Here is a 23683-nt window from a genome sequence, read left to right on the forward strand (position 1 = left end):
AGAGTACATTCTGTGCCCTTGCTACCTTCAGTGCTTCTTCCAAGCGGTGTTCAACATGGAGGAGTACTGATTCATCAACTGAGGGAGGGCGGTAGGTGGTAATCAGCAGGAGGTTTCCTTGCCCATGTTTGACCTGATGCCATGAGACTTCATGGGGTCCGGAGTCAATGTTGAGGACTCCCAGGGCCACTCCCTCCCGACTGTATACCACTGTGCCGCCCGCCACCTCTGGTGGGTCTGTCCTGCCGGTGGAACAGGACATACCCAGGGATGGTGATAGAGGAGTCTGGGACATTTGCTGAAAGGTATGATTCTGTGAGTATGACTATGTCAGGCTGTTGCTTGACTAGTCTGTGGGACAGCTCTCCCAATTTTGGCACAAGTCCCCAGATGTTAGTGAGGAGGACTTTGCAGGGTCCACTGGCCTCGGTGTGCCTTTGTCGTGTCTGAAGCCGGTGCCGGGGTCGATACCAGATGGTCTGTCCGGTTTTATTCTTACTATTGTTTCTTGTAGCGGTTTGTTACAACTGAGTGGCTTGCTAGGCCATTTCAGAGGGCAGTTAAGAGTCAACCACATTGCTGTGGGTCTGGAGTCACAAAGGCCAGACCGGGCAAGAACAGCAGCTTTTCTTCCCTAAAGGACATTAGTGAACCAGATGGGTTTTTACGACAATCCGGTAGTCTCATGGTCACCATTACTGATACTAGCTTTTCATTTCAGATTATTTAATTAACTGAATTTAAACTCCAAGCTGATTTGAACTCACGTCTCTGGATCATTAGTCCAGGCCTCTGGGCTACTAGTCCAGTAAGATAACCACTATGCTACCATGCCCATGCTGGAGTATATGCTACATACTTGGGTACTAACAACTATCCAGTAAATTGCCTAAGTGACCATCTTGACGTGCAATCCTATACAATGAGTAGGATAATCAGAGCCAAGTCTGAGCCCGATATCCACACATTTACCACCTGCAATCAGACTAGGAGCAGGCTGATTCTTTCCCCTCCCTAGCCCCGGAACAGAGTCCAATAGCCATTTTTAACAATGGAGCAATATTACAATCTTGGACATTCCATAAAATATAAATTACGTAAAAAGAAACATATTGCAATGCAAGAATTCTGTCAAACTGGATCACAAATGAACAAATGCCTTCAAACACAGATGAAGTAGATACGGTTTATGGCATTAACATATTCCATTTGAGGGCTCTATCTACTTCATTTATACTTTAAGAAATACAGCTATAAAACTGCTTCATGCAAAAACAAGCCTAAATTTTGGAACTAGGTGGTATAGTGGGGTTGCACATTGTTCTTTCACTTCTGGAACGTGGGTTTGAATCGGGCCCAGATTTTGGACTGAAAATCTTCATTGTCTACTAACCATATGGGCCCTACATGAAATTAATTTGGAAAGTCCTAATCCAGTTCCTACTGAATGTGTACTCAACACAAAACTGCTCCCAGTTTGCTATCTCAGGGAGGCAATTGGTTAGCCCTGTGCTGGAAATGTAAAAAAATGTCACATTGGTTGAGGCCAAGACATGTTATTGGGGCAGAGTAAAAGGTACTTCACTCTGCACTTAACCACACTATACCTGACCAAAGATGATGCTAACACATGGTGCCTGAAATGGAAACTTCATTCCCCAATACCAACAAGCATTTTGATGAGCAAAAAAAAGCCATTTAATTTTGAAGTCCTTTATAAGTACATTTCAGATAGCCTTCAAAAAGTAGACATAGGTTGACTGAATTTATGCTACACTCCATTAATAGAAACATAGAAGATAGGAGCAGGAGTAGGCCATTCGGTATCTCGAGCCTGCTCCGCCATTCAATGCGATCATGGCTGATCATCCAAATTCAGTACCCTGTCCCTGCTTTCTCCCCATACCCCTTGATCCCTTTAGCCTTAAGAAATATATCCAACTCCTTCTTGAATATATTTAATGAATTGGCCTCTACTGCCTCCTGTGGTAGAGAATTCCACAGGTTCACCACTCTCTGGGTGAAGAAATTCCTCCTCATTTCTGTCCTAAATGGCTTACCCCTTATCCTTAGACTATGACCCCTGGTTCTGGACTCCCCGACCATCGGGAACATCCTTCCAGCATCTAGTCTGTCCAGTCCCGTCAGAATTTTGTAAGTTTCAATGAGATCCCCTCTCATTCTTCTAAACTCCAGCGAGTATAAGCCCAATCGACCCAATCTCTCCTCATACATCATTCCTGCCATCCCAGGTATCAGCCTGGTGAATCTTCGCTGAACTCCTTCCATGGCAAGAACATCCTTCCTCAGATAAGGCGACCAAAACTGCACACAATATTCAAGATGTGGTCTCACCAAGGCCCTGTACAACTGCAGCAAGACATCCTTGTTCCTGTACTCAAACCCTCTCGCTACGAAGGTCAACATACCATTTGCCTTCTTAACCGCCTGCTGCTCTTGCATGCTTACCTTCAGCGACTGGTGCACAAGGACACCCAGGTCTCGTTGCACTTCCCCTTCTCCCAATCTATTGCCATTCAGATAATAACCTGCCTTCCTGTTTTTGACACCAAAGTGGATAACCTTGCATTGATCCACATTATATTGCATCTGCCATGCTTCTGCCCAATCACCCAACCTGTCCAAATCATACTGGAGTTTCTCGGCATCCTCCTCACAACACACACGGCCACCCAGCTTTGTGTCGTCTGCAAACTTGGAGATATTACATCTAGTTCCCTTGTCGAGATCATTAATATATATAGTGAATAGCTGGGGTCCAAGGACCGATCCCTGCGGTACCCCACTAGTCACTGCCTGCCACTCGGAAAAAGACCAGTTTATTCCAACTCTTTGTTTTCTGTCTGCCAACCAGTTCTTTATTCAAGTCAATACCTTGCTCCCAATCCCATGTGCCTTAACTTTACACGCTAATCTCTTATGCGGGACCTTATCGAAAGCCTTCTGAAAGTCCAAATACACCACATCCACTGATTCTCCCTTATCTATTTTACCAGTTACATCCTCAAAAAATTCCAGTAGATTAGTCAAGCACGATTTACCTTTTGTAAATCCATGTTGACTTTGTCTGATCCTGTCACTGTTTTCCAAGTGCTCTGCTATTACATCTTTTATAATGGACTCTAGCATTTTCCCCACTACCGATGTCAGTATTACTGGTTTGTAATTCCCCGTTTTCTCTCTACCACCTTTTTTGAATAGTGGGCTAACATTAGCTACTCTCCAATCCATGGGTGCTGTTCCAGATTCCACCGAATGTTGGAAGATGATCAGCAATGCATCTACTATTTCTAGGGCCACTTCCTTAAGTACCCTAGGCTGTAGATTATCAGGCCCTGGGGATTTATCGGCCTTCAATCCCATCAATTTCCCTAACACCATTTCCCTACAAATACTGATTTCTTTCAGTTCCTCCCTTTCATCAGACCCTATGTTCCCCGACATCTCTGGGAGGTTATTTTTGTCCTCCTTTGTGAAGACAGAACCAAAATATGTATTTAATTGGTCTGCCATTTCTTTGTTCCCCATTATAAATCCCCCTGATTCTGACTGCAAGGGACCTACGCTTGACTTCACCAATCTTTTTCTCTTCACATATCTATAAAAGCTTTTACAGTCAGTTTTTATGTTCCCTGCAAGCTTACTCTCATATTCTATTTTCCCCTTCTTAATTAATCCCTTTGTCCTCCTTTGTTGAATCCTAAACTGCTCCCAATCCTCAGGTTTACTGCTTTTTCTGGCTAATTTATATGTCCTCTCCTTGGATCTTATGCTATCCCTAATTTCCCTTGTTAGCCACTGTACTATGGTGCTGTAAAGCCATTGGTTTTCTCCATTAGATATTACTGTGATAAAAATAAATACATAAAAAAATTAGTCTCGACACAGTAAATGTTCCCTATGCTGCAATACTGAATTGTGATGTATTAGCCTCAAATAGGGCACATATTATAACCAGATTTAAAAGGCCAGGAATCACTGAGTTATCATAGAATCATACAGCACAGAAGGAGGCCATTCGGCCCATTGTGCCTGTGCCGGCTCTTTGAAAGAACTAGCCAATTAATTCCACCCCCTGCTTTTTCCCTCATAGCCTAGCAATTGTTTTCCCTTTTCAAGTATATACCCTTTTATTCCCTTTTAAAAATTACTATTGAATCTGCTTCCACCACCTTTTCAGGCAGTGCATTCCAGATCAATTAATTAAAATTAACTAACTAGTTAGGAGTGAGTGGAACATTTCCCCACAATACAATAACATTCTTAAACAGGCCTTTGCTGGCATATTCTGTTAACAAATTCAGCAAAGTGTCAGTCGAGCCATTCAGTAACCTACTTTAACTATAAACAGAGGCGTATCAAAGGCATCTTACCTGAACATATCCCACAGTGCCATTAAACAGTGGGCAAGGAATGAACCATTTTTTAACTATGATCTGCAAAAGACAAAGCAGAAAGATAGTATGTCTGACAAGACTAGATTTTGCTTAAGAAATTCAATTTGTTCGCAGAACGAGAACTCATGCGAGTCTGCAGGGTCAGGAATGAACAGGCTATTCAACTCTAGGGCTCATCACAGTCGAGCTCCACCCTATCCACACTTGTGCACTTTCAACATGGATCACTGAATAGCAGTCAGGGGCAGAACCCTTACTGTTCCCCCCCCCCCCCCCCCAATCTGAAGACGGAGGCTTATTGATGCATCCCCAACTGTGTGCATGGCCAGGACCAGCCAACTCAACACAGACCAAAAGGTCAAACCTGGAACCTTTCTGATGTATTTGGATCAATGACACCGCATTTACCCACTGAACCATCAACAGGAGCTCCACACAGCTGCTTGAACAATTCTTACTTTAAACATTTCTGGCCATCTGAAAAATCACAGCAAAATGTCAACACTAATGCAGGAGATTGGAAGAATTAAAAATCTACAGCCAAACCAAGATGCAATATACAAATATGGACAGAAAGGAAGATTGATTGAAGAAAAAACCCACCTGAAACCAGTTTGCGGAATAGTGGAGTTGCCATTTTCACTGCTGTTAATGTGGTATCTAGAGGACAGTGCTGGGGGCTCGGCACCTATGGACTAAGTTTGCTATGCTTCTAATTGCAAACAGCAGTGAATTTGGCTTTTTAGTTCTCGTATGCAAATATAACCAAGATGCACAGCATTTCCAGTGGCAGAAATGTTAAGGTGCATTGACAGACATTTCTATAGGAACGATTTTTGTAGCATCTGGTTTGCATGTTTCAGCTTTAACTGGATTAGGTTGTAGAAGCTTGGCTGGTCCTCCAGCAAGCTGAATGCAGCTATGTTTCAACTGATTGCAATACATTCAGAAAAGCCTTGTATTGGGGGGGGGGGGGGGGGGGGGGCGGGGGGAGACAGGGTAGTGAAGATAGAAAAGATTGTAGAAGCTGTTTAAAAAGCACTTAAAAACATGCCACAGACATGCGCATTATTACATTTTAAATTAAAAGGATAAAACTGATTTTCAAACTAGTAGTAGTAGAATTCAAATGTCCCAACTCCTTCTTTAGACACACTGGGCGGAACGCTCAACTTCAGGGGCGTAAAACAGGCAGCAATCAGCCGCCCATTATATGCCCCACCCAATTTTCCTTTCTGGATGGGGTGTGCAAGGCTGGAGATCTGCTCCCACCTGATTTATGGCCTTGAAGCTGAAAGTTCCACTCATTATTTTGGTGCAAACTACATATTCAGAAATAGCATGCAAACATTAGTGCTAACCATCTGGCCATTCCTGGCAAAACTGAAAACAGTACACACAGTTACCACCAGTAGAGGATTAGAAAAAAGTCACTTACACGTTTTGTTTCCACCCTGGCACATTTTGAAAAGAAACAGTTTGTGATGAGAGAAAGAGTCTTATCAAATTTGTTCAAATTCTAGGCTTACTTTACTAATATTCGCATCTGTTGGAAAATGCATATGGATAAAAAGTAACAGAACCGAAAAGGTAAAAACATTTTCCACTTTCCCCTACACTATGCACCAAAGTTCCTAGGCCTCTGCTTCTGACACCAATTGCTTAAAAGGTGTGTGTAAGTCAACCTGGGAATGGATCTGCCTCTGATTTACACTCCCTCCTGGGAAACTCTTAGCCACCATTTGGTACTTCTATGACTGGAACTCAAGTTCAAAACCCCTCCCACCATCGAGTGGGATTGCTCGCAGATACTTAAAGTGCCACTCCTGTCAGAAACAAATTTCTTCTTAAAGTTCTTAACAAAATAAGATTTTTGTTCAAGTTTTGAGAAGTTTAACTGACCTGAAGGATCAACAGTTCCTAGCATGACTTTTTTTTAAAGAAAAAGGAGAACCTAGAAAATAAGGGGGGGCGGGGGGGCAAAGACTGAGAGAGGTAGTGTGCCTACAAGAGCAGGTCAGAGGCTGGGTGTTCTGCAGCGAGTGCCTCACCTCCTGACTCCCCAAAGCCTTTCCACCATCTACAAGGCACAAGTTGGGAGTGTGATGGAATACTCTCCACTTGCCTGGATGGGTGCAGCTCCATCAACACTGAAGAAGCTCGACACCATCCAGAACAAAGCAGCCCGCTTGATCGGCCACCTTAAACATTCACTCCCTTCACCACCGGCGCACCGTGGCTACAGTGTGTACCATCTACAAGATGCACTGCAGCAACTCGCCAAGGTGTCTTCGGCAGCACCTCCCAAACCTGCAACATCTACCACCTAGAAGGACAAGGGCAGCAGGCGCATGGGAACACCACCACCTGCAAGTTCCCCTCCAAGTTACACTGTCCTGTCTTGGAAATATATCGCCGTTCCTTCATTGTCACTGGGTCAAAATCCTGGAACTCACTCCCCAACAGCACACAGACTGCAGCGGTTCAGGAGATGGCTCCACAACCTTCTCAAGGGCAATAAATGCTGGCCATGTCAGCGATGTCCACATCCCAGGAACGAATAAAAAAAGGTTTGATGAAAATCCAAATGAGAGTTAATGAGTGGTACACCATTTCATGGATGGCTCTTTTATCTTTTTTTTTAAAAAAAGGAGTCCGAGAAGAGGAGAACATTTATGTATCACCAGCTAAATATTAAGTTTAAGTGACAAATGTTTCTGTTGGTTGGTAAATTGATAAGTGGGGGCATAGACTGAGAATAATCTCTGGAAGAATGAAGCGAGAGGTTAGAAGAAATGTTTTCACATGGAGGGTTATTAAAATATGAAATGCTTTACCACAAGTAGCTACTGATGCAGAGACTATATCATATAAAAAGGAATTGAATAAGTATTTCAAAAGGGAAAACATTCAAAGAATGAAAGGAAAGGGTAGGGAAATGGGATTTGAATAGACAGCAGCAGTTGAAGAAATAGGACCAGCACAGACATGATGGGTTAATTCACTTGATTGACCTTTTATGCTGTAATTTTGGTAATTTGACCATAATACAAGGAGAGATGATCAGCCAATCTGCAAGTCATGGATGTGGTTCTAAACTATTCAAGGATTCCTTCCCTCAGAATCAAGTACTAATGAAGATTAAGAAGATACCACAGTACTGGAAAATATGGGTGTGTAGCTGTATTTGTTTCCTAAAAAAGTTGGAGGGGGAAAAACACTCTACATAAGTACTGCGTTTTGTTTTTAGCTTACAGCGGTTTTTGAATATATTGCACCTCATGCATGATTGCAATTTGTAAATTTGTTTGAATGTTTTGCAGAAGTTTCTGTCGTTTTCCCGTGGGGAGGCCTAGATACAAGAGTGTGACCTATATAGATGGGCGGTCTATATGCATGTCATGGTACTAGGAAGTCCATGAAGTCTCTCGTTGAAGTAGCAATTTTCCACTCCAGGCTCCTTTTATGACTATTTTACAACATCTTGCATTTATACAGCGCCTTTAATGTGGTAAAAGGTTCCAATACATAAAAAGGTGCACAGTCTCTTCCATTGAAAATTGCATTCTGTAATTGGTGACTAGAAAATAACACCAGAGGAGACAAACGTCAGAAAATCCAAATGACTTCAACAGTTACTAACAAATCTGAATTGCTTGGTTAAAGGATTTTCAGAAGCTACAGCTTTAAGGACTGCTCCACTATAATGCTACAGCTTTCATAATTATGTTGTACTGTGATGCCAAAGGACAGCCTGTGCATCTGGACTGTGAATCTGTCTCGGGTTAAGTACTGTCATGGTACATATTTTACAGTAATGTTTCATTATCACTAATACCAGTGTAAAATACGACACTTGACAAATATAGAACAGCTGCTCTATGCAATTAAATGAAAATGTCTAATAAAAAAAATGACAGTTGCTGCAAACTTTCCATATCTTCATGCATTACATGGTTAGAAACAATTTTTTCTGGTTAAATTTCCCAGCCATTGACGGGTTGTTGTAAGTGGCAGGTCAGTAGGCGGGAATATCCCAAGGCAGGTCAGTGGCAGTATATTGCTGCTCTGATGCAGTATCCTTCCATAGCATGTTACATAGGTTCAAGATCAATGTTTTCGCTATTTCCCCCACCCATTCCCTACACAGCAAGCTTCTCACTTTCGCTGGGCTGAGCAAACAAAACAAACGTTATGCATCAGCCAAAGCTGGAGAACGATGCACTGTGCAGAGGAACAAATGAACTATTAATGATGCAGCTTTTAAAAATGGAAAACAAAGGTTGAGTGCAGAATTTTAATTTTCTTTGCCAGATTATATTATCTACATCCTCTCCCTGGTCATCCCTGGCTGTGATACTATGTGGGCAACTTGCTCCCAGGATCTGTCAATGTTACTGAAAATTGCTTGCAAGGCATTCAAGAGTCGCCTCGAGTGATGTTCTTTCCCATCACATAAATGTCGGATATTTCCTCATAAAAGGCATAGCTGACAACAGGAAATGACCATGAGGGGAAGTGAGGGAGAGCCTGCATCATATCACTCCATGGTACAGTGCACTGGAGCTCAAACATGCCCTGAAGCAAAACAATATGTTCGCCAAATGTATGCCCAAGTCTTATTTCAGTATTCACCACTAATCCCTACATAGGTGGTCATGTAGGTACTTATAATCTGCAAACTTGGGGTGTGATTTATGTATTGGTACATATTAGTCTTCCGCTGACCAACCACCCTAAAAATTGCAATCAGTTTAATAGATTTAGAAGATAACAAATATGAAATTAAACTCACCACAATGGCAAAGTAGACCATGAACATGATGGATAAACCACTTGTGTAACCAAGAAACTCTATGAAAACAATAAGCTAAGTATTAGGAAATCTGAAATAAAAGCTGCATGGGTAAAGGGAAAAACACATTCTGTAATAGTTTACATAAACGAAATGATTTGCTGGCCTCTTGGGCAACTGCAACAATGAGCAATGTTTGCATGTATTCCACCTCCCCCACAAATAGAGCACACTGAGCACAGTAAACAGATGCATGGGCAAAAACATTGACAGAAAACATCTATTGGTGTATTTGGCAAATTAGCAGCCCTTTGCAGGAGTTAAACAAACAGCAGCAGAGACTGTTAGGAAAGAATGGCAGGAAAGGACTCATACACAAATTTCACATGCTTCTGAAACCATTCGCTTTTCCTAAACTAAATGGGTGAGCACTCAACCTGCGCTCAGATGTCTGACATTACTTCAGCTGGCTAACAGTTACGTGGAGAGACTAGAGAAACTGGGATGATTCTCTTTAGAGCAGAGAAGGTTAAGGGGAGATTTAATTGAGATGTTCAAAATTATGAAGGGTTTTAATAAGAGTAAATAAGGAGAAACTGTTTCCACTGGCAGGAAGTTCAGTAACCAGAGGACACAGATTTAAGGTAATTGACAAAAGAATCGGGGGGGGGGGGGGGGGGGGGAGAAAGATGAGGAGAATTTATTTTACGCAGCGAGTTGTTGATCTGGAATGCACTGCCTGAATGGGTGATGGAAGCAGGTTTAATAGTAACTTTCAAAAGGGAATTGGACATATACTTGAAAAAGAAAAATTTGCAGGGCTATGGGGAAAGAGCAGGGGAGTGGAACTAATTGGATATCTCTTTCAAAGAGCTGGCACCGGCATGATGGGCTGAATGGCCTCCTTCTGTGCTGTATGATTCTGTTCTGATTTACATTTAGAATTATTTACTTGCTTCTCAAATTTTGGCCCACATCTTTTATTAATCAATTTTTCAGCAGTCTTGCACTCTCTCATTTACCCACACACTCTCCAAAATAATAATTATTGTGGCAATGTTATTTGGAGCAAGATGCAACAGGTCCCGGTTTACACAAGGCACAACAGCCACAACAAAGGTTTGAATAAGTTGGCAAATTGCACAAGTTACAACTTGCCAACCTTAAAAACTCTTGTTTTGAATAATCTAAACAAAAACACAAACCACCTCAGGACAGTCCATTAGCCTTCAAAAGTGAAAGATTAGGTTCAAAAGTTTGCAATCCTGATTACTTATGGTACAATGGAAGTGCCATAAGGGACACATCATGAATCAATTTTTAATTGCTCCAGCCTCCTTCCCCAGCCCCCAACACAAAATGATGTGTGGCTAACAGCCTCTTGGAAAATGGAAAATTCAGCAACTTGAAAAAAAATCCCCTATGTTCCAGAAATGATCATCTGGGCAGAACAAAAATTCTGGAGCCCAAGTCACTTATCAATGATGAAAATCTGTTAAAACATTAAATTATTGCAGTTCCACATTTATTACAATTTCTAGCAGAAACTACTTTTGGCAGGAAAAATTTGATTGTAAATGCATCAAAGATGATTGACATTTGCTATTTTGGGCACTTACATGGTTTCAATTGATCTAAAATCTGGGGATAAAAGAGAGAGACTGGGGAATGGGGGGGTGCAGGAAGGGGAGACTGGGGAATGGGGGGGTTCAGGAGGGAGAGACTGGGGAATGGGGGGTGCAGGAGAGGGAGACTGGGGAATGGGGGGTGGAAGAGAGGGAGACTGGGGAATGGGGGGGTGGAAGAGAGGGAGACTGGGGAATGGGGGGTGGAAGAGAGGGAGAGACTGGGGGATGGGGGGGGTGGAAGAGAGGGAGACTGGGGAATGGGGGGGTGGAAGAGAGGGAGACTGGGGAATGGGGGGGGTGGAAGAGAGGGAGACTGGGGAATGGGGGGGTGCAGGAGAGGGAGACTGGGGAATGGGGGGGGTGGAAGAGAGAGACTGGGGAATGGGGGTGGAAGAGAGGGAGACTGGGGAATGGGGGGTGGAAGAGAGGGAGACTGGGGAATGGGGGGAGGAAGAGAGGGAGACTGGGGAATGGGGGGAGGAAGAGAGGGAGACTTGGGAATGGGGGGTGGAAAAGAGAGAGACTGGGGAATGGAAGAGAGAGACTGGGGAATGGGGGGGTGGAAGAGGGGGAGACTGGGGAATGGGGGTGGAAGAGAGGGAGACTGGGGAATGGGGGGGGTGGAAGAGAGGGAGACTGGGGAATGGGGGGAGGAAGAGAGAGACTGGGGAGTGGGGGATGGAAGAGAGGGAGACTGGGAAATGGGGGGTGGAAGAGAGGGAGACTGGGGAATGGGGGGAACTGGGGAGAAAAGGAGGAGAGGGGGTAGAGAGACTGGGGAATGGGGTGGGGCTGTGACAGAGGGAGGCTGGGGAATAGGAGCCTTGGAAGAGAGACTGGAGAGTAGGGGAGACTATGAAATGATGGCCTGGGTGGTAGGGGTAGAGGAGGAAAGAGGGAGACAGTGGAATGGGGGCTATGGAGAGTTGGAGACTAAGCAATGGGGGGTGGGGTCCGGGGGAGTTGGAGACTAGGGAATGGGAGCTCGGGGAGGGGGGGGGTGGAGACTGGGGAACGGGGTGGCCATGGGACCCAGCATTTCCCCAGAGAGTCAGGAGCAGCAGCAACAACAACAACAACAAGGTGGTGAGTGGGAATGGCACTGAGAGAGGAGCAGCCAGTAAAGAGGTAAGTGAAACCCGAGGACCTTACTGTGGCTAAACAGTGAAACATTATAACCGCCGGGGGCTTTCCAAGAATTTGCCCTGGAAGAAATAAGGGGGAAGGGAATGGGTTAAATATCTGATAATGTGAGCAGGCTGTCACGTGATCAAACATCCAGGAATGCCTCCAACCAGAGTTGGCAGCCCTACTTCTCCCCATGTTGAAATCAGACTCAGCAACTGACTCCTAACTCATTCTTCCCCAGGATCTCAAACCGATGGAACTCATTACTTCACTCAGCCTTTCCCGCCTCTTACAATCTACAGGCTAGTTAAAACCAGTGCTTGTTGCTACCTTGTCAATGCTTAATTTATCAGATCTTCGGTCCTACTTTCTTCAACCTTAGCAATGGGCTTTGATTTGTCACCTATACGTCTCAACAAAATTTTTTTTTAAACTTATGGGGCGAGATGAAGATCCTCAGCAAAATTAACTTAAAATCTAATCTTTTTACCCTATTGAAAAGCCAAGATTGTTTACTATGATACGGTTTTCAGACATATACTTCACAGTACACAGATTACCTTAAAAGGAACTCAAACTATTAAAAAAAAATGATCAATGTTACTGAAGGGAGTGCCGGATTCAAACATGTAGAATACATTTGTGGCCATTGTTTGTTTCTGATTTGCAACAAACTTGCATCATGAGATTACCAGCATTTTGGAAATGATAGAATTCCATATTTGTGTAGTGTAATCACACAAAATATCGGACTTCAAAAAATAATTAACTCAGGACCCTGGGAGACACAGGGGCTGTGAGCTGCTGAAGTAAATCTTCTTGAATCACCGAATTATTTCCATCTACTTTCATTCCCTTTCCAAATCCTGTACAGGGATGTTTCCTAGAATTCCCATTTCCAAAAGGGACAGATGGGGCAGGATTTTTATTGGGCCGTGGAGGCGGGATTGGAGGCGTGTGGGGGGTAAAAATCCCGAAATCGGGGGGGCACGAACCCATCTCGCCCCCAACCCACCTCCATGCCAGTTTCAAAGGAGGTGGATACCCAACCCGCATTGGGACCCACCTCCCCGAGGCGGGAAGGGGATTAGTGCCAATTAACTGCCTGTTAACAGGTAGTTAACAGGCAGTTTTTAGCCTAATCCCTATTTTCATTCTTGAAGTGTGGGATTCCCGGCAGCTCCAAACCACGCCAAGTTAGCAAGGTGGGCCGTCGGGCTTGGAGAGGTCGAGATGTCCGGTTTTCAGGTAAGTGATGGGTGCATGAGTGCAGAGGCAAGTGTGTTTGGTGTGTTTAAAGAAGTTTTACTTACCTTTACAGCCTTCCTCCAGGTCTCAGGAGTCCCTCATCTCACCGGCACAGAAAGCAGAATGGCCGCGATCTGTCAAAAATTGCAGCATTCAGCTTTCTGTTCCGGAGAGATCTCTAAATCATCCCGAGAGGAAGGAATTAACTTGGAGTACAGATTGTCAGTGTTTCACAGCTTCAAAATCAGGTGGGTTGGCTACAACTCGATGGAGGCAGGACTACAACCCTGAAAGTTGTAGTCCCGCCTCCTACCCACCTCAGTGAAAATCCAGCCCACCCTGTCACTTATGAAGTTTCATAAAATCAGTGCTTTCAATTATTGGAATGTTAGTATCATGCTTATGCACATGCAGCTGCCATCACATAGCTTCTTAGCAACATTTTACAACAAAAAGTGTAATTTGAATGATCTGAGTCACGACCAAAACAATGCATCATTTCACAAGCACTCAAAAAATGGCAATAGCTACAGATCAAAATGTTGTGCTATTAAGTACTTCAGCTTGATGGCATATTACACTCGGGACAGTCTCAGAAACTTCCAACTATGGGCAATGTGTTTTATTTCAAAAAATCACTGCCATTTGGCAAGTTCAAATCCAGCTTCCAGTGGGATACAAGCACAAAAGAGAAAAGAAACAAAAAAAAAGTGGTTATTGATCTGTCACTCATTTCATGTTGGCAAGAAAGCGCAAAGCAAAGGTAACATTTACTCACACAGCAAAGGCTGCTCTCCTAAGGTAGAAGAGAAGGTTTTATTATCAAAACAAGAAATGCCTTAGATTAGCGTATACCTGCACACATCTTGTGGCATATAAATTCAACAATGGAGAACCTACAGTTTGAGAATTTCAAAATTAGGGTAGTTGTTCCCCCAGCTCCATCTAGAGTATTCAATTGAATAACCAGATGCACACTATTTAATGGAATCATATTTTGTCAAGTTAAGGCATCATAGGAAATAGAATTGTCATAAGAGAAAAACACATCAATTTCTCAGTGTGTCAATCTCTCTATGAACATGGGAATGATATCATGTAAAACAATCACCTATTTTACGAAGAAGAGCAAGAGGGAGAACGACACAGATAACGGTAATGATGAGGAGGATCTGTCCATTAAGATACCATGGTGTCCTAAAGTGTCAAAATAAAGATACTCAAGTTAAACAAATGGTACCAGTAAGTTAGGATAGTGACAAATGTAAGAATGTGTACGATAGCTGCCACAATTTGTTGCGAGGGTAGAGATTACCCTTCTGTGAGGAAACACTTGATAATTTTACCTTAGGATCAAATGTAGCATTGGAAACAGCAAAATAGCAAAGTAAATGCTTTGCCAAAACTGTATGGTTGGCAAAATCTGAGCTGTGTTAGAAATTCCTTGGCACACAGGTTTATGCCATACATGGTTAAACAAAAAACATACTTCAATTATGGTTTACTAGAATTCAACACAATTGTACTGCTAGAAGTTGAGCAGTATGTGTTTCTAGAAACATTATTTCGAGTCACTCAACAAAAAAAGAGTAATGAAAGACCTGAAATTACTGAACTAGTGACTTCAAAGTGACAGCATGTATTTCAACAATTAAACTTTTGATTTTGCTAGTATAATTACTATTGGACCAATAGTTCCCTTGTAGGTAGTAATCTGTACAATCAGATGCAGAGCAATTTATGACATTCTAATCACCTCTGATGAATAAATTATTTAATCTAATTATATACTTTATTAATAACCATCATCATTGCTGAAACTTACCCATTGTAGTTGTTGTTAGGTAGTAAACCAGCAATTGCAGCAGGTAGTTCAGATTTTATGATGAACAGATAAGACGACATTGCTGATGGCAGACGAGTAAAAACAAAGATCAGACAAGGTTCACAATACATTTGGCTTATTTTCTCTCGATTTGTTATTTTATAATGAACCATTAAGAGGAGCTGTATTAAGCTCCACTGATGATTCAATGAGTAAACACACTGCATAATGTGGTACTGACTGATTAAGTTTCACGAGACAAGGCAGCATGGGGCAGTTATTATAATTTGTATTTCCCACTAAACTATTAAAAATACCACAATGAATAAATGATTTCTTGTACGATTTCCTTTATCTCAGCTTCAACATCTGACGAAGTTAAAAATGTCAAATTTCAAATTACAAACCACGCAGCCATAAATATTCTGAATTAATCTTGAAGCTATCGTACTAATTCAATTTGTTACACATAAGAAGGAGCTTTCTACTTTGAGACATGTAGGCTGTCAATCCCATTTGGATGAACATTTCAATCCCAGGACACGAAACATCAGGACCATTCGGCTCCAGACCTCATTACAGCCTTGGTTCAAACATGGACAAAGGAACTGAATTCCAGACGTGAGCTGAGAGTGACTGTCCTCGACATCAAGGCAGCATTTGACCGAGTATGGCATCAAGGAGCCCTAGTAAAACTGAAGTCAATGGGAATCGGGGGGGGGGGGGGGGGAAACGCTCCACTGGCTGGAGTCATACCTAGCACAAAGATGGTTGTGGAGGTTGAAGGTCAATCATCACAGCCCCAGGAGTTCCTCAGGCCAGTGTCCTAGGCCCAACCATCTTCAGCTGCTTCATCAATGACCTTCCCTCCAACATCATTTCAGAAATGAGGATGTTCACTGATGACTGCACAGTGTTCAGTGTCATTCACAACTCCTCAGATAATGAAGCAGTCCATGCCCGCATGCAACAAGACCTGGACGACATTCAGGCTTGGGCCGATAATTGGCAGGTAACATTCACACCACACAAGTGCCAGGCAATGACTATCTCCAACAAGTAAGAATCTAACCACCACCCCTTGACATTCAACGGCATTACCATCACCAAATCCCCCACCATCAACATCCTGGGGGGGTCACCATTGACCAGAAACATAACTGGACCAGCCACATAAATACTGTGGCAACAAGAGCAGGTCAGAGGCTAGGTATTTTGTGGAGAGTGTCTCACCTCCTGACTCCCCAAAGCCTTTCTACCATCTACATGGCACAAGTAAGGAGTATGATGGAATACTCTTCACTTGCCTGGATGAGAGCAGCTCCAACAACACAAGAAGCTTGACACCACCCAGGGCAAAGTAACCCGCTTGATTGGCACCCCATCCACCACCTTAAACATTCACTCCCTCCACCACTGGCGTACCGTGGCTGCGGTGTGTACCACTGCAGCAACTTGCCATGGCTTCTTCGGCAGCACCTCCCAAACCCGCAACCTCTACCACCTAGAAGGACAAGGGCAGCAGGCGCATGGGAACACCACCACCTCCAAGTTCCCCTCCAAGTCACACACCATCCTAACTTGGAAGTATATCACTGTTCCTTCACCGTCGATGGGTCAAAATCCTGGAACGCCCTCCCTAACAGCACTGTGGGAGTACCTTTACTACACGGACTGCAGCGGTTCAAGAAGGCAGCTCACCACCACTTTCTCAAGGGCAATTTGGGATGGACAATAAATGCTGGCCTTGCCAGCGACGCCCACGTCCCATGAATGAATAAAAAAAATTGTGGTCATTTATGCCATATGTTACATAATTTCTGTAAAAGCACAATGCACACTTTTTTGCCCTATGTTTCATGATTTTAATACCAATTAAGTCAAATCTGTCATCGTTATGTCCCAATATTTCTCAAAACCTTTTTATCATTGAAGTGTTTCATGCTCAATTCTTGTATGGCAAAGACCACTCTCCCCCCTCCGCCCACCAAAAAAACCCATTTCTACCCTTCTTCAAATACACAAAGAAAAGAAAGAACTTGCATTTATATCAATGTGGTCAATGTTTTGGAAAATGTTCCATTTTAAAAAAAAATGTAAACATTGGAAGCGATTATGATCGACTTAATCAGCACATCAAGTTAATTATATGGTAGTCTCATACAACCACTGCATCTTGCTCCAGAAATAATAGGAACAGGATAGCAAAATTCAAATTAATTTTAGGTGTTGAAGCGTTTTGTCAGACCACATCTGGAGTACTGCATGCAGCTCTGGTCACCTATTCATAAGGATATTGCCGCTTCTTTGGCAAAGAGGTGACTGATGTGGTGAAACTGAAGCTTTCAAGATTATGAAGGGAATAGACAAAATATATCCAGAAAAAAATTGTGCACAATGGCGAAGAGTTCAAATATCAGGAGACACAAACTGATAGTTAGGAGCAATAGGCCGTGGCGCAGTGGGTAGCACTCTCACCTCCGAGTCAGAAGGTTGTGGGTTCAAGTCTTACTCCAGAGACTTGAGCACAAGATCTATGCTGACACTTCAGTGCAGTACTGAGGGAGTGCTGCACTGACGGAGGTGCCGTCCTTTGGACGAGACATTAAACCAAGGCCCCATCTGTCATCTCAGGTGGGTGTGAAAGATCCCATGGCATTATTTCCAAGAATAGCAGGGGAGTTTTCCCGGTGGCCTGGCCAATATTTATTCTTCAACCAACACCACCAAAAATAGATTATCTGACCATTATTAAATTGCTGTTTGTGGGGCCTTGCTGTGCACAAATTAGCTGCTTTGTTTCCTGCATTACAACAGCGACTGCACTTCAAAAGTACTTAATTGGCTGTAAAGGCTGAGCTTATGAATGACGTTGTATAAATACAAGTTCTTTTTTTTTAACATTTTCAGACAAGGGGGAACATTGTGGAAAAAGTTACCAAGAAAAATCATCAAATGGACAGTATAACTGGGTTCAAGACACATTTAAATGTGTTTCTGGAGAGAAAAAAAATTCAGTGATGTGCTGAGAAGGCAGGTAGCTGGGGATTTATCAGAGATGGGTTTAATCTAAAATTCTGCACAACTGTTGAACATCAAGTCAATGAAATCTCTTTTCTGACCTTTGGGATTAAGGAATCTGATCTGGCCCAGTCTGGAGGTCACCTAAACATCATAATTACTTCCACTCTGCTTCCTGCCTGATCGCTGTATGGTAGAATAACTGTGCTCCTTGTTGCATTTGCACTATAAGGTCTTAAACAGATCAATAAAGCCAGCCAATCCGAAAGCTGCTTTAGTTTAATATAAAATGAATATACCTGCAGCAAAGATTAAATTTAAACCCTTTGTTAAAAACTATACAAAATGTTCTGTCTTTAGGGCAAACACATCATTTTCAAATCAAGGTCAGCAGGTGGTCTATGGCTAGTACATGCACAGGGCTACCCTGGAGGCCTCATTTACTGTTGAGTGAAATTCCTTAGAAGCTGTATTTACATAAGTTGGGGAAATAGCAAAGGCTATTTCATGACAGAATTGTGTAGAGTTAAATAATTAGCATTCAAACATAAGAAAATAGACTGCTTAAGTTAACTATTCTTTCAAAAGAACTTTCAGCGACTTGTGTGTAGATATCCAATTCTAATGTTGTGGCATGCAACATTTTCGGGAGGTAATTTTGTAGTGATCAAGTTGAGGAATGTCAGTACTGTGAAATACAAATATACTACACTTTATACACACTCACACTATCCAGTGTTAGCCTAAAACACTCCCAGGTCAACAAGGGTTAGAAGCAAGATAAAGCTCCTTTGACACTTTACCAGTGTGCTAAAACACCAACCTCAGGACAGCACCCTTACGCACAGTGCAGCAATTGCTAACTTTTGATTAAATTTGTACTGTAGCGTTATCCCAGAGTTCCCAGGACACGATCAGACTTTTCCTATAGATTGCTTTATCTTCTGTTTTTTTTGGGGCGGGTTTCTTCTACATAAATGCAAGTCTTTCTTTCACATCAGTAAGAGTCAAGCTGCATGAAAATATGAAACTATATTTTGCTAAATAAATCGAAGAGTTAAAATTGGTTAAAACGGATGCATTATAGTAACTAATCATTAGTCCTAAACTGCAGCTACATATATGGTCCACTCCACTTTCATATAGTGTGTAAATATAGTTTTAAAATCACCGTGACCCACCAATGGGACACGAAGACAGTGCTTTTTGCTTTGCTCATACCCAGGAAGTTAACCAGTTCCTGCCAAGTGCGATTTCTCAGATATAAAAAAAAGAGTACTAAACTGGATTAAGATTGATTCTTGCACAATAGAATATCTTGAAGCTGTTAAATCTGAACCACTTCCAAGGTCCTAAATGCCTGTAGGCCAATTCCTTCACCCTACTCACCTAGCTCACGGCACCTAGTGCAGCAGCAGATACAATAAGCTCCCACTATGTAAGTCGGGCAACATATCGAAATCTGGGTAGCTATGGAAGCTAACAAAAAATTATATGACTGTTATATTAACTACAACATGGCAGAACAGTGCTTTAGAGTTTCAACGAGCTGCAAATAGCAAAGTTATGAATTGGTAGGATTGTTTAGTCAGTCTGAATGGTCTGCCAGTTATAAATAAAGTAATATTACCACAAAAGCAAAAATATGCACTTCAAATGTTCACAATAATAATGAAAATTAATATATACTCCCAAATTTAAGATGCTTAATTCTTGACAAAAAAAAAAAAGAACTTCTCAATGTTTGGGGTAGAAAAGCAAAAAGAAATTTGGGCCTCACAGATTATTGCTTTTTGATCGAGGATATTTGAAGAAATTATAGTATTGGATAAAGGAGGTCTAAAGAGATACAAAGCTAGCTTATACCTTGATACTATACAAAATAACTATTCACAACTGGATAGGTAATTTAAATTTAGTGTAATACTAATTATTTCTGTAGTCGTTAATCACAAACTTCAGGGGAACACAGGAATCTCCTCAGGGAGGGACACTGTGATGCTAATAAAAGCTTGCATGTTTAAACTTTGGTTGACCCAGCACGAAGGATCATACTATTTGCATGGATTTGGTGGGCTAATACAACTGTAATATATATTTGCATCAAAACTTTGAATAGTCTGATTTATGAAAAGCTAGGTTATTGTAGGTTTTTTTTAAATTAAAAGGGCAACATCCTCCATTCAGGAGGTTTTCAAAACAGTCTGCTTTGAAAATTCAGTTTCAAGAACTATTGGAATTGTCTTTCATTTTAAAAATAAGAGGGTACAAAACCACTAATTCTCCTCATAAGAGGCTTGCCAGGCCATATACCTCTGTGGACACGAACAACCTGGCCCCAGGAGCTAGCCAGTGAAGAGTAGCATGAAGAGACTCCTGGGATTGAGCTACAGCTTTCTGGTGTAGAGGACTAGGCAGAGTCCAAACACCTCACCAAAGTATTGTGTAGACACTGGGATCTCAGGAGAGTGCGTGTGTGTGTGTGTGCCGGGGTTGGGGAGGGGGGGCGGCGGGGGTGGGGAAGAGAAATTGAGAGAAAAGTAAGCAACATCAACCAAACAAAACAGCCCTTCACTCTGTGGTGTTATGCAGTGCTCCTAAAAGGTGTGCCACCATCTCACCCTTTCGTCACAATTAAAATACATTTCTAGTTCAAACGCAAACTAATGATGCTATTTCTTTGTAGTGTTGGTTATCACGTGTTTCAAACCCCTCATAAAACAACAAGGATGTAATTTACGCCAATAAATATGTTAAACACCAACACAAAACCATGTTACACCACAGAACAGTAGAACAGGGATTTGTACCTATGATTCTCCCATGCGGAGTCTCTCATCTCAGGTGATCATTTGCCCCACCAGGGAGGAGAGTAGGGTGAAAGCTCTCATGCACCTCAACCAACCAGTAATTGGATTTAGGGCCAGTATGTGCTATTTGCCAGGGTTGCACCACAGCACGATGAAACATAAACAGGTGGAAGAAAACTTGTGATTCAGTGCTGTTGAAATTCCATCTGCATTTAATATGGACAGTCAACGTTCTGGGGGCAGCAGAAACAGATCCACACGAATGTACATCTGTTAATGCAGACTTGTGGATAGCACCCATCCCTCCTCAGCACTGCGCCAGGGTTTCCACCAAAGTCCTGCTGCGAACTGAACTGACTGATCACAGCTGCATGCTCGACTACAGTACAAAGGCACATCTAGTTGCTCCGGCAGCAAAACAGAACTCAGGTGGCAGCTTCCAATTGGCAGCAACAAGGGAGAAGAAAAAAAGGAATGCCAGCATGAACTCAGGGGAGGAGGAAAGTGCCAACATAAACTAGGAGAAAGCCGAGTATATGACTGGATTTATGGGCAAGGGGAAAAGAAAAGTGGCAGCTTGAAACAGGAAGGAGGGGGGTAACAGCTTTCAGTGGAAAGATAGAAACGTGCTAGATTGAACTGGGGGGTTGTGGGCAGCAGGGTGGGGGAGTGAATGAGTACCAGTATCTGTGGGACCAGGGGAAAGAGATGAGCAACAAGTTAAAGTAGTGGGAAGAGAGTTCCAGTTTGAATTGAGGGAGGACAGGGAGAAGGCAGCCAGTATGATCTGGAGGGATGGATGGGGCAAGACAGTACCTCTGTAAACAGAGTGGAGGGTTGGAAGGGGTCAATGGTCTCTGTGTACTGGGGAGGAGGATGTGGGTAGTGGTACAATGACTGTTAAGGTAGCTTTTGGGGGGGGGGGGGGGGTGACGGGCTAGCTGGTCTATTTAAAACAAAAATATCCCATTTTATTTTTTCACATTCTTTTTTAGATTAAACATCGATCAATTGTTAAGTATACAAATGTTTAAACTTAACCAAAACGCACTATTTCCAATATTATTTCTTTCTCCCTCCAAAGCAAGTGGGTCTAACTAAAGTTTAATCACAGCCTCACTGTACTTTCAGTTTAACTTGTTCAAGTTTTCAGCATTTTGGGGGCTTTTCTTTGGAAACAATTAGTCAATTTGCATCGTTTTCTAAGTTGACACGTATGCCTTTTCCCCACTAACTATAAAACAAAATGATTTGCACAGCTTCGTGTTCTACATGGCACAAGTCCGCAGTGTGTCACAAATCTGCAATATCACTGAGGAAATCGGGTGCAGGAAATTTATACTGATGCTCTTCGGAGATTAGGGTTAAGCCTCATATTGGGGGAAGAGAAAAAAAAAGAGCGCTGCTGGCCATACTGTAGCTGACTTGGGAGTGTTTGGTGCTGATACTGTGACAGCTTATCCAAAAGCAGCATAGGCATTTTTCAACTTGACAAGCAGAAGAAAATTCAACAAGTAGTTTAAGAAAAAAAGCACTTTGTAAAGAAATTTTATAGTGTTATTACTGAATTGATCGTGTATTTTGGCATTTGGTATTATAGCAAGTTAGAGTGAATTAATATGCTGCATTGATAAAAGGTTTGCATGTCTCCCAAAGCAATCTGGGCAGAATTAGCTTCTGTAAAACAAAGTATTTAAATTTTATTACAAACAGATGCCAAAATTGTAGATTTAGGTTCATACAAACTACTCATTTACATTTCTTTTACTAGGACTTAGTTACACAATTAACAGCAGTTTCTGGTTACATCTGTTCATAACAGAAATCTGTTGGACATATGAAATGGTTTACTTTAATTCTTAGCAACATATGACATTAGTTTTTATGGAGAGGCAGCTCAAATTTAGACGGGAAAGGCACTGGATTTACTTAAAGCTAGATGTTATTAACCATGTTAGTGGAACATGCTGCAGTTCCCACTGAAGATGGGCAGCATGGGAATTTTCTTTTAAAAAACAAGTAACTCTTTCAGCGTGCGGTTGAGATAGCAACCGTTTCTCACAGGATTAATTGCCATCTTAGATAAACAAATGCAGCATGGAGAGGAAATGTTGCATTTATCTTTTAAACCAAGTGCATCTCCCCTTGTTTTAAGTGATACTTGCAGAACACCCAGGGTAATGGAAAGAAATGCCGAGTAGTCTGTCTGATGTATAAACTATTTATTGGAGTCAAAGGGGTTCTTCTGTAAGCAAGTCATCATTTATACACCAATAACAATATTCCTGTTTATGTAACTTTCAGGTGACATGCATGAAGTGCTGGGCATGTCTCTCTCTCTCTCTCTTCCCCACCCCCCCACATTTCTCCAGGGGCAGGTAGTGCTGGGCGTCTCTCTCTCTCTCCCACATTTCTCCAGGGGCAGGTAGTGCTGGGTCCCTCTCTCTCCCCACCACCCCACCCCCCACATTTCCCCAGGGGCAGGTAGTGCTGGGCGTCTCTCTCTCTCCCCCACATTTCCCCAGGGACAGGTAGTGCTGGGCGTCTCTCTCTCTCTTTCTCCCCCCCCCCCATTTCCCCAGGGGCAGGCAGTGTTGGGTGTCTCTCTCTCCCTCATTTCTCCAGGGGCAGGTAGTGCTGAGCGTGTCTCTCTCCCCCTCCCACATTTCCCCAGGGGCAGGTAGTGCTGGGCGTCTCTCTCTTTCCCCTCCCCCATTTCTCCAGGGGCAGGTAGTGCTGAGCGTTTCTCTCTTTCCCCCCCCCCCCCCCCCCCCCCACATTTCTCCAGGGGCAGGTAGTGCTGAGCGTGT

The 23683-nt window shown here is 42.7% G+C and overlaps 1 protein-coding gene across 3 annotated transcripts in view; it reads right to left on the minus strand.

Annotated features, from left to right (window-relative positions):
• Positions 1 to 23683, minus strand: part of slc38a6 (solute carrier family 38 member 6) — a 63146-nt gene that overhangs the window by 15334 nt on the left and 24129 nt on the right. For all 3 annotated transcript variants that reach the window (XR_015080187.1, XM_086002847.1, XM_086002846.1), the window contains exons 6-9: positions 15043 to 15124; positions 14329 to 14414; positions 9214 to 9272; positions 4395 to 4457 (exon numbers count right to left, since the gene is read on the minus strand). Coding sequence is in view for 2 of the 3 variants with exons in the window: in XM_086002847.1 (XP_085858973.1) it covers positions 4395 to 4457; positions 9214 to 9272; positions 14329 to 14414; positions 15043 to 15124 (290 nt within the window). In the remaining variant the exon portion in view is untranslated. The remainder of the gene's footprint in view (positions 1 to 4394; positions 4458 to 9213; positions 9273 to 14328; positions 14415 to 15042; positions 15125 to 23683) is intronic.

This window comes from Somniosus microcephalus, chromosome 12, assembly GCF_052327205.1.
Source record: "Somniosus microcephalus isolate GS21.2 chromosome 12, FLI_Smic_1.0, whole genome shotgun sequence".
Lineage (NCBI taxonomy): Eukaryota > Metazoa > Chordata > Chondrichthyes > Squaliformes > Somniosidae > Somniosus > Somniosus microcephalus.